A 10,390-nucleotide genomic window follows, 5' to 3' on the forward strand; every position below is an offset into this window, starting at 1 on the left:
CCCAGCGGCTGGAGATGAGCGCTGAAGCGGAGGGGCCGTCGCGGGCGGATGGTGCCGGCGCGGACAGCACGAGGTGACGCCGCCTCAGGTACCGTGGCTCCTTCAGCATCCTCGGGGGTGCGGGCGGCTCTGGGCGTGCAACACCCCGCCTGACCTCCGCGTAGGTGGAGGCACCGCTCGGAGGCAGCGGGGGCGGTGAGGCGTCCCTGAGACGGCAGCCAGAGCCGAGGGACACATTCCCAGCCTGGTCTGGCCGCCCCCCAGGCGGGGCAGTCTTCTCTGCAGCTTTGTTGTGTTTTTGATCCAGGAGAGTGTGGGCTGCTGCTGGCAGCTACAGGATGAAGTCGCCTCCCTGCTGCATGTCTCTTTCTTCCCAAGCATCCCTGGACGAACCAGGGAGTAGCATGTCCCTGGGTTCGCTGAACTCCAGTGTTTTCTCCAGTGAGGAAGAGCAGGGGCCCCTGCTCCAGAAGGTCATTCCCCCCTTGGACTGCTTTACTATCAATGTAGGAGGCAGCCGCTTTGTGATGTCCCAGCAAACTTTGTCTTGCTACCCTGACACCCGCCTTGGCAAACTGGCTGTAGTGGTCTCTGCTGCCCGGGATGTGGCCTCTGGCCTCCTTGAGCTTTGTGATGATGCCAACCTTGTGGAGAATGAATATTTCTTTGATCGGAGCTCACAGGCATTTCACTACATCCTGAATTACTACCAGACAGGGAGGCTGCATGTGATGGAGCAGCTTTGTGCACTCTCCTTCCTGCAAGAGATCCAATACTGGGGTTTGGATGAGCTCAGCATTGATTCCTGCTGCAGAGACCGGTGAGTTGTGGGAAGATGAGGTTTGTGGGATAGTGGGCTGCGTAAGCTCAGCACTGACTTGCATTCAGGGACACACAGATGAGAGACCCAGCAGCGAGGATAGGTGAGGTAGCAGTGCATTCAGAAAAGTGTGCTCAAAGCTGGATGAGTTCAGCCCCCGAGTGCTGCTCTAGAGGTGAATGGGTGTCAAAAATGGGAGGAGATGTATTGGGGGAGGTCACAGATAACCTTTGCTGAGCAACAGGTTGGCAGTGAGGTCAAGATAGTGAGACCCTAAAAGAAACAGGGTCTGGGTTGTCCTGTACTGGCTTCAGACTGGCCATGGAAGCTCAGATGTTTAAAGAGGACAATGCTGGAGATGAAAAAGGTTGTGAAAGGAGAGATACTCCTTCAGTCATTCACTTTGAGGTTATCAGAGTGATTGGATGTGGAGTCAGGCACAATGCTGGGAGGATTTGAATCCTCCCCACCCCACACTTTCATTTTGAAGGATTTCCAAATCCAAACAGGAGAGGCAGAAGGGGGGGCTGGTCACCTGCCAGGCTGAGTGTGGGTGGCATGGCTCCAGCAGGAGCCATGAAAGGAAGCATCGCACATGGATGTAGCAGCTTACAGGGAGGGGGTAGCAATAGCGGGAACATGGCTCACTGGAGACAAATTGTAACAGGCAGTTTAGGAACGAGGTGGGTTTCGACTGAACCACCCCCAGGATGTTTCTGTTAATTCTATTTGTAGTTCATTTAAATTTTTTTCCACCATTTTTAATGGTACTGGTTTGGTTTTTTTGTGTTGAAGAAATGAATTTTCTAAAGAGTGTAAGTGCTATTTATCTAAAGTAGTTATGTCAAAATTACTGAAAAGAAACAAGCAATCTCACCTCAAAAGGATACCAGTTATCTTATGCTAGTGGGTTTAGTTCTGTAGCTGAGAGAGTTGGAGTCCAGTTTTTATCCCTTTCTTCCTTCCCTGACAGGTGTAACTGAAAGCTCCTACTTCTCTGGTGTACTTTCAGTATGTTTTTGTTTCATGCAATTATTCTGTAAATGTACTCTTGCTCTGAAAAATTATGTATTTGCAGACTGTAAATTTTGCTCAGCACAAATCCGTGTGCACTTTGTGTGAGGACCCATATATTTAAAAAAAGAAAGATACCTTGCCATCTTAGTATGTATTGATCAGAACTTCATTTTCTGGCTTTTAATATGCCATCAGTTTTAGTATTGCAAATAAACACCAATGTAATAAAAATGCAATATCATTAATCAAACTGAGGATCTGGGGATGCCAGAATTGCTTACAAGAGTGCATGTTATTCATGCAGCAGATTCTGCTGTAGTCAACATGATCCATATAAATAAAATGATATGAGAATAAAATTACTCTGCACATAGAAAGTGTCGCTGATGTGAAATGGGGGAATAGAAATATATCAGGTCAGTGGAAACATGCTGCAGGGTCTCAGTTAACAAAATCTTCAACCAAATGCTTGATATTAGGGTTTTCTGAGTATGATATACTTTAATGTGTATTAATGTGTGATGACTTGCATGGTACAGGATGAAAAGCATATGCATATTAGTATTAAAAATCTTTTGGGGGGTGGTTCCTGGACAGGTACTTCAGGAGAAAGGAGCTGAGTGAAGCCTTAGACATCAAGAAAGATGCAGAAGAACTGGATGCCCAAGATGAAGAAGAGGACTTTTCTGGTACCCTCTGTCCCAATGTCAGACAGAAACTTTGGGAAGTTTTGGAAAAGCCTGGCTCCTCTACAGCAGCCAGGACTTTTGGCACTTTGTCCATGGTTTTTGTTGTTGTGTCCATTGCCAACATGGCTTTGATTTCAGTAGAGCTAAGCTGGCTGGCACCACCACTGCTGGATGCCCTCGAGTACCTGTGCATTGCCTGGTTCACAGTGGAGTTTGTTCTGAGGTTCCTGTGTGCACGAGATCGGTGTCGCTTCCTGAGGAGTGTGGCAAACATTATAGACCTCCTTGCTATTTTGCCATTCTACATCACCCTGCTGGTGGAGAGCCTGTGTGGTGGTGAGAGCTCCCAAGAACTGGAGAACGTGGGACGTATTGTCCAAGTGCTGAGACTGCTCAGAGCCCTGCGGATGTTGAAGCTGGGAAGGCATTCGACAGGTACTTTTGGCCATAGCAGTGGTACTTCTTAGTTTTGCTGCCTGCAACAGTAGTCCCTGGGCACAATCCTCTGTTTTGTGTGGATTTCTGCCAAAGCTTTGAAAAATTAGATGCCAATAGTAAATCATGGTCTCTGTCCTGCAATATTAGCCTGTTCTGAAGGTGGTGATGATCATTCTTAAAATGCACCCAGTATACCCTTCCAGGATTCCAACCATGAAGCAGGAATTGGTTGATGCCTGTCCATTTGTTTTGAAAGCCATCTCTGTGAATTGGCCCCAATTCAGCAGGAGTTACAGTGTGCTCACAACAGCAGAATGTGTCTCTATTTTTGTTCTCAATGAACAATGGGATGGAGTAGCTTTGATGCTACTAAGCATAATCGTAGGGGTTTGGGAGGTATCTTAAACTTGCTCTCAACCCTAGATTATTCCTATACTGATGCATAATTATCCCTTAGAAAGCAGTTGAGAGGAAGCTTATAATGATTTGGTCTGGCAGTGTGTTAGTTTTGCTTCATTATAAGTTTTGCAGGGTTTGGTAGAAGTTTTTTGAAAGAAAGGCTTATACCCACTTTGAAAGTAGCACTAATGTGAATGCATTCCTCTCAAATTGTATTTTGAAAATAAAAAAAATATTTAATCTCATCAAGGCACTTTTGTGCTGACTAACAAAATAGTCATCCAAAAGTATGTTGATTCTAGTTATAAAGTTTCTGGTTTATTGCATTTTACTGTTACAGAATGAATGTGTGAAATTCAGTTCTATGACTCTTTCTATCAGTTTGAAAACAGATGTTTGAGCTGCTTGTATAACTGTAAACTTCAAGTACATTACCTTTCATGGATGGCCAAAACATTTGGTCCTATTTATTCTTAAAGTCATTATTCAGTATTACCACAGTCTGTGTCACAGTGTTGAGTGCCTTTAATAATTCCATATTAGCTAGAAGTGAATTAATCATATAAAAATCTAGTATCCTAATCTGGAGGAATATCCTAATCTGGAACCAAAATATTCGTTCTTTTTACAGGGACCAAAATACCAGTTTCAAAGTACAAAACACAACATATATATCTGTTTAAACTACTCAGAGCAGTGTTACCATCACTGTGCTTGCTTCTTTGATAGTTCAGTTGCTACCCATTTAGGTCCAAAATGCTAAATCAGATCTGTATAATTTAAATGTAGAAACTCACTGTTTTGATCTTCTGTCAGAGGAAATGCTGCTACTAAGATGAAATAAATAATAAATGTGCTAATAAATCAAAATAGAAACACTTGCAGATATGAAGTCCAGTTTCTAACCAGTAGAGGTATGTTGCAGAAGAGAGCTTTGTTCATGTGCTTCTAAATACATCCTTAACCACAAGTCCTAATATAAGATGAACCCCATAAGTATCATATACAGAAACCATCCTCCTTGCACAGCTCTAGGCAGATAAATCTCAGTGTTCAGGGGTGTTGCTTGCAACTCTTCTGCTCTCTTGCCTCGGATCTGGCAGCTTAAAGCTGCCTCACAACGAAGCTTCCAACTCCTGGCTTCTCAGACCTGACAAAGCTTCATGCACTGCTCAGTTGTTTTGTATGGCAAGAGGAGTGCAGGGTCAGAAGTTGTAGGCAGCAATTCTTCTTTCACCGAGTGGAGGTGTTCACAGTCACGAGAACCTCTCTGTAGTGCTGTGCAGAGCCATAACAAAGCTGAGATCACAACTGCAGTCTGGCCCTGCTGTCAGAGGAAAAAAACATCAGTTCTTTTCTTCACTTTCAAAAAAGGGCAGCTGAACCCTTTCTGTGGGAAAAGAACAGAAAAAGAAATGAAAAAGTAATTTCTGCCCCTTCGGAAGCTGAAGCCAGCTCACAGGAGGAATGTGATACCTAGGAACACCTGGTCTAGATTGATGTGAGTAATTATTTATGCAAAGTGCTATGCTTCATCAAGGAACCACTGAGAAATCAGTAGTACCTCTATTCCTTAAATATATAGCTAGAGGGTGAGACTACTCTTCCAAGATATCAAAATTATGGATTTTAGTCCCTTCAAGAATAGATGAGAAGTGAACCTGCATTTATCTTGTTTTCTGATGCTCCTCAGCTGCTGTCTTCTTCCTGGGGCCTTGTTTTCTCTGAAGTTTTGCTAGTCCTCCTCTGGGAAGCACTTACAGAGGGACTTTTTGAGAAGTAGGATGTGAGCATCTTACTTGTGATGGCAATGGGCATATGTCTGAGAAAAGACAGTAACATATTTCAGGCTGTCATGCCACTGGAGACATGAAAAAGTGAAACTTCAGCACTTTTAGTACTAAAAATTTAGGATTATTTAAACACTGTGTAAATTGAAGCTCCTGAATATCAGCTTGTAGTGTCAAGTCTTTTTGGGCAATAAAGAGATGGAACTTGACCTGAATGGCAGAAATGCTTCCCCTTCCTACTCCCAGGGCTGGGGCTGCTTGCCAGCCTCACGCCAACTCTGTTACAGCACCTTAGCACCTTGCAAGCATGAGTAACCAAGCTGTCACATCTCCTGGCAAGGAGTTCTCATGGGAAGCCGTAAGACTTGCTGAGGTGACTGTGCTGGAACAGCCCTAGTTTGGCCATGTGCTAGAGCTCATAGACATTTTAAAAAGTTACAAAATAATATAGTAGAATACTTTATACATGTGATTATATACCAACTGATTCTCACTTAGAATGAGATGTGGAGTCCAGTAACTTGTCCGATTCATAGATTTGTCTAAAAATGTCTCCTGACTTCATCTAAAGACATGAAGAACTATATCATAATTTCAGGTGAGGATAATGGAACTAAGAATAATAAGAATAAAAAAATCAGACTCCTGAACAATTAGAATAATTAACCATAGGAAAACTATTTTACTGAAGGTGTCATCAATGTGATATGAAGAGTCAACAGTCACTGTTCTGTTCCTCCTTATTTTAATCTCGTTTATGTGAGAGATGCATTTTTTCTAGCTATAGTATTTTCAAGATCCATCATAAGGTACAAACTCTAGCTTTATAGTATTAATTTATGCTTTGAAAACAAGTGCTACAGGGATAATTTTAAATCGGAGTACCTTCTTCCTAGCTCACCTGAAAGGACTTACTACCTTGTTCAGTAGGAAGTTTTACAGGGAATTGTATCATACTAATTTCCTTGGAAGATGAGAATTTGATCTGGGTCCTTGCAGTTATCTCACAGAGCTTTTGCACTGCTAATATTAGTGTTTCCAAAATATGGAGGTAGTCATAATAAGAGAGAAAAGATTTCACTGATATATCTTATTCCCCTTGTGCTACAGATTTAATCTATATCATTGTAATAAACATTCTAACTAACAGATCATAGTTACAGTAATATGAAACTTTGATATGGGCAAGTTCTTAACTGGAGTTGTTAGCAGATAGCATTGAAAAAAACTAACAAAACATTTCCTACAAACTGTAGTGTGTACTTCCATTTTTGGCTGTACATAAACGAAAGCTTTAAAACCCACTAGACCTGCAGGGGAAAAGAAAGAGCCAAAAGCAAGACATTTAACATCTTGTAGTTTGAGACTGTGGAAGGAAAAGCAAATAAAATTGCTTATAACACTAGTGCATGTGAAGTCTGCAAGTAGAGGCAGAGCTCCAGTAAGCTATTTTGCAAACACTAGCTTAGTGGTAAGTTTACCCCATGAAGGGTAATTCATAAAGAATGTGTTTTTTCATTTATTAGAGAAAACATAGCACATTTTTAAAGAACAGTATTAAAAACCAATCCAAAGTCACTTGTGATTCAAAAGATAATTTCAGTCTCCCGTGTGTCTCAGCTGAATTGGTACCTTGTTATCTTCCTTCGTTGTTTACGTGTGTAACATTTATCCATTGCACTATTTTTGGATTTACTTTCCTGCTTGCTTTGTCAGGCACTGTAACCTTGAATCAGTAGCTTTGAAAGGAGTGTAGGGGGTTATGGAAAGTGGTCAGCTGCACATGAACTCCCTGTGCAGCTCACAGGCAGTAGGACTGATGCAGTACATCAGTGAATTAATGGGATTACAAGCTTGCATTGGGAGGCTTTGCTATCTCCAGTTTGGCAAAGTGCGGCTTTGCTGGAAAACTCTATTTTTTTTTGATGTCTACAGATACAAGGTGATAGTTTCTGGGGGGAAAAAGGGGTCAAAGAGAGTCTGCGACAACTATAAAAGGATTGGAAACAGTCCCTAACAAAAAAAAAAGTTACTGAGTGAGCTGGACTGGGCTCTAAGCACACACCTGGTACCACAGATTTGGTAGCTGAGGGCTGCTTGGTCCAAGAGAAAAATAGGGCAGTGGCTGGAAAACAGAGGCTTGGTACATTCAGCCTCAAACTGTGAAGCAGGTTCTTTTAGTGTGCTTTTAAATAGTTACTTAGATAACATTAAAAACCATGCTAGATCTTCTCTTATAGCCAATTACTAAATCAAGATAGGTTAATTTGTCTAAATTACATGTGTACATGGTTCAAATGATAAGTAATGAGGAGAATTTATATGCTCTGTATTAAGGAAATAGAGATTATGTCAGAAGTTCAGTCTAAGATTATGATCTATTTCTTTAAATCCCTTTTTCCCAGTAGTGTTGAGAACAGCACCTCTTTTTTAGCCTATGGGCAGTGCCCAACTAGACCAGAAGAAGGGTTTGTGGGAGATGTGGTGGTCAGAGGCCGTCTTGGGTATAGTGACCATGAAACGATAAACTTTTTGATTCTTGGTGAAGTGAGGAAGGAGCTCAACAAAACCACTGCCTTGGATTTCTGGAGGGCAGACTTTGGCCTGTTCAGGACACTGGTTCAGAGAGCCCCTTGGGAAACAGCCCATAAAAACATAGAGGTGAAGGACAGCTGGACATATTTAAGAAAGAAATCTTAGAGGTGCAGGAGCAGGCCATCCCTATGTGCCTACAGACGAGCCAGTGGGAAAGAAGACCAGCCTGTCTGGACAAGGAGCTTTTGCTGAAACTCAGAAGAAAAGAGAGTTTATGACCTTTGGAAGAAGGGGCAGAACTCAGGAAGAGCACAAGGATTACATTAGGTCATGCAGAGAGAAAATTAGAGAAGTGAAAGTGCAACTAGAACTCAATCTGACCATCACTGTGAAAGGTAATAAAAAGTGTTTTTATAAATACATTAACAACAAAAGAAGGGCCAAGGAAAATCTCCATCCTTTATTGAATGTAGGGGGATCATTATCAAGGATGATGAAAAGGCTGAGGTACTTAATCCCTTCTTTACCTCAGTCTGTAACACAGAGACCAGTTATCCTCATGGCAACCAGGCCCCTGAGCTGGTAGACAGGGAGAGGGAGTAGAATCCAAGTCTATGGGTCTAGATGGGATTCATCCTAGGATTATGAGGGAGCTGGCAGAAGATGTCACTAAGTTGGAAGGGAGTGTTGATCTGCTTCAAGGTAGGAGGGCTCTGAAGTGGGATATGGACAGGCTGGATCAATGCGCTGAGGCCAGTGGTATGAGTTTCATTAAGGTAAAGTGGTGGGTCCTGCACTTGGGTCACAACAACCCCATGCAGCACTGCAGGCTGGGGGAAGAGTGGCTGGAAAGCTGCCTGGTGGAAGAGGATCTGGGGCAGCTGATCAACAGGAAGCTGAACATGAGCCAGAAGTGTGCTCAGGTGGCCGAGAAGGCCAATGGCATCCTGGCTTGTATAGTGTGGCCAACAGGTCTAGGAAAGCTGTCATCACCCCGTACTCAGTACTGGTGAGGCTACACCTCAAGTACTGTGTCCAGTTCTTGGTCCCTCACTACAAGAAAGACATTGAGGTGCTGGAGCAAGTCCAGAGAAGGATAACAGAGCTGGTAAAGGGTCTAGAGAGTAAGTGATATGAGGAGCGGCTGAGGAAGCTGGCATTGCTTCTCCTGGAGAAAAAGAGGTTCAAGGGGGACCTTATTGTTCTCTACAACTACCTGAAAGGAGGTTGTAGCGAGGTGGGGGTCAGCCTTCCCTCCCATGCAACAAGTGACAGGGCAAGAGGAAATGGCCTCAGGCTGTGCCAGGAGAGGTTCAAGTTGGACATCAGGAAGAATTTCTTCGCAGAAAGGGTGGTTAAGCATTGGAACAGGCTGCCCAGGGAGGTGGTAGAGTCACCATCCCTGCAAGTGTTCATGAAACAACTGGATGTGGCACTTAGTGCTATGATCTAGCTGAAAGGTGGTGTTCAGTTACAGATTGGAGTAGATGATCTTGGAGGTCTTTTCCAACCTTATTGCTTTTGTGATTGTCAAAACATGTTCACTAGCAGTTGAAGAAAAACATAAAGCAGTCAGCTTTTTAGATAAGAGATTTTTGCAAAGCTGTGATGACAGCTACATGAATCAACCTACTGACAGCCTTTCTTGTCTTTCAGGCTTGCGCTCTCTTGGGATGACTATCGCTCAGTGCTATGAGGAGGTTGGCCTTCTGCTGCTTTTCCTCTCTGTAGGAATCTCTATATTTTCCACTGTGGAGTACTTTGTTGAGCAAGGTGTGCCAGGCACCACTTTCACAAGCGTACCTGGTGCTTGGTGGTGGGCAACAACTTCCATGACAACAGTTGGTTATGGTGACATTAGACCAGACACTACCATTGGTAAGGTAGTAGCCTTTATGTGTATTCTATCAGGAATACTGGTTTTGGCTTTGCCAATAGCTATAATAAATGACCGTTTTTCTGCCTGTTATTTTACACTGAAGATAAAAGAAGCTGCTCTTCGGCAGCGCGAGGCTTTAAAGAAACTCATGAAGAACTCATCCAGCGATTCAAATATCAATGTCAATTTGCGAGACGTATATGCACGCAGTGTCATGGACATGTTGCGGTTAAAAAGCAGAGAGAGAGCAAGTACAAGGAGCAGTGGTGCAGATGATTTTTGGTTTTGAAGTTATTTAACCTTGTATAGCACATAGACCAATTCAAAAATGTAGTATTAAGTGTCTCCTTTTTTATTATTCACCACATAGTGTATTTGCTTTTCCAGGTGGAGTTTTACTTACTTGGATGTACTGAAATAACAATTATATACAAAAGGTAGAATTCATAACATGAAATCTCTCGATGAGCTCTAAAACCTGCTCTCAGAACTGGATTGTGGTGGGTGAATTGGGAAATAATAGATCCATGAAAGTAAAACAATGATGCAATGATTTGTCCATTCTTATATCCCTGCTAATGTATAGTAATAAAGTCTTAATGAAAATTGCCACAGTGTTTTGAATTTTAAACATCTAGGTTTTGTAATTGCACTGGTAGAACAAAAGTCAAAGTCGTTCAGGAAGACTGAAAGGGGAAGTCCAAGAAAGTGAAATGTTGAATAAATTTAGGATGACATTCCTATAAGAAGCTTAATTTTGATCCCTTTTCTTACACCGATCTTCTACTCCATTTGCATGAAAAAAAGGTTATTAGACCAGAGC

At 42.6% G+C, this 10,390-nt stretch overlaps 1 protein-coding gene across 3 annotated transcripts; it reads left to right on the forward strand.

Moving 5' to 3' along the window:
* The first annotated feature begins 2 nt into the window (after nucleotides 1-2).
* Nucleotides 3-10,176, forward strand: KCNV1 (potassium voltage-gated channel modifier subfamily V member 1). 3 transcript variants are annotated; one of them, XM_018075851.2, is made up of 5 exons: nucleotides 3-88; nucleotides 308-820; nucleotides 2,435-2,961; nucleotides 9,345-9,571; nucleotides 9,671-10,176. In XM_018075851.2, exons 2-5 carry the CDS (start codon nucleotides 339-341, stop codon nucleotides 9,854-9,856), a joined length of 1,422 nt encoding a protein of 473 aa, XP_017931340.1. In that variant the 5' UTR covers nucleotides 3-88; nucleotides 308-338; the 3' UTR covers nucleotides 9,857-10,176. The 3 variants fall into 3 exon arrangements, with proteins under 3 accessions (XP_017931340.1, XP_017931345.1, XP_017931330.1); XM_018075856.2 differs by having other exon boundaries at nucleotides 9,345-9,566; nucleotides 9,671-9,962; XM_018075841.2 differs by having other exon boundaries at nucleotides 9,345-10,176.
* Nucleotides 10,177-10,390: the final 214 nt, after the last annotated feature.

Source organism: Manacus vitellinus, unplaced genomic scaffold (assembly GCF_001715985.3).
Source record: "Manacus vitellinus isolate BGI_N305 unplaced genomic scaffold, ASM171598v3 scaffold_1_pilon, whole genome shotgun sequence".
NCBI lineage: Eukaryota > Metazoa > Chordata > Aves > Passeriformes > Pipridae > Manacus > Manacus vitellinus.

Excerpts from the sequence above, each read along its gene's own strand:
- KCNV1 (XM_018075841.2), top strand. The coding sequence starts at position 339 with ATGAAGTCGCCTCCCTGCTGCATGTCTCTTTCTTCCCAAGCATCCCTG. Across the intron at positions 821-2,434 it reads GATTCCTGCTGCAGAGACCG|GTACTTCAGGAGAAAGGAGC; the intron begins GTGAGTTGTGGG and ends GTTCCTGGACAG. Across the intron at positions 2,962-9,344 it reads GCTGGGAAGGCATTCGACAG|GCTTGCGCTCTCTTGGGATG; the intron begins GTACTTTTGGCC and ends CTTGTCTTTCAG.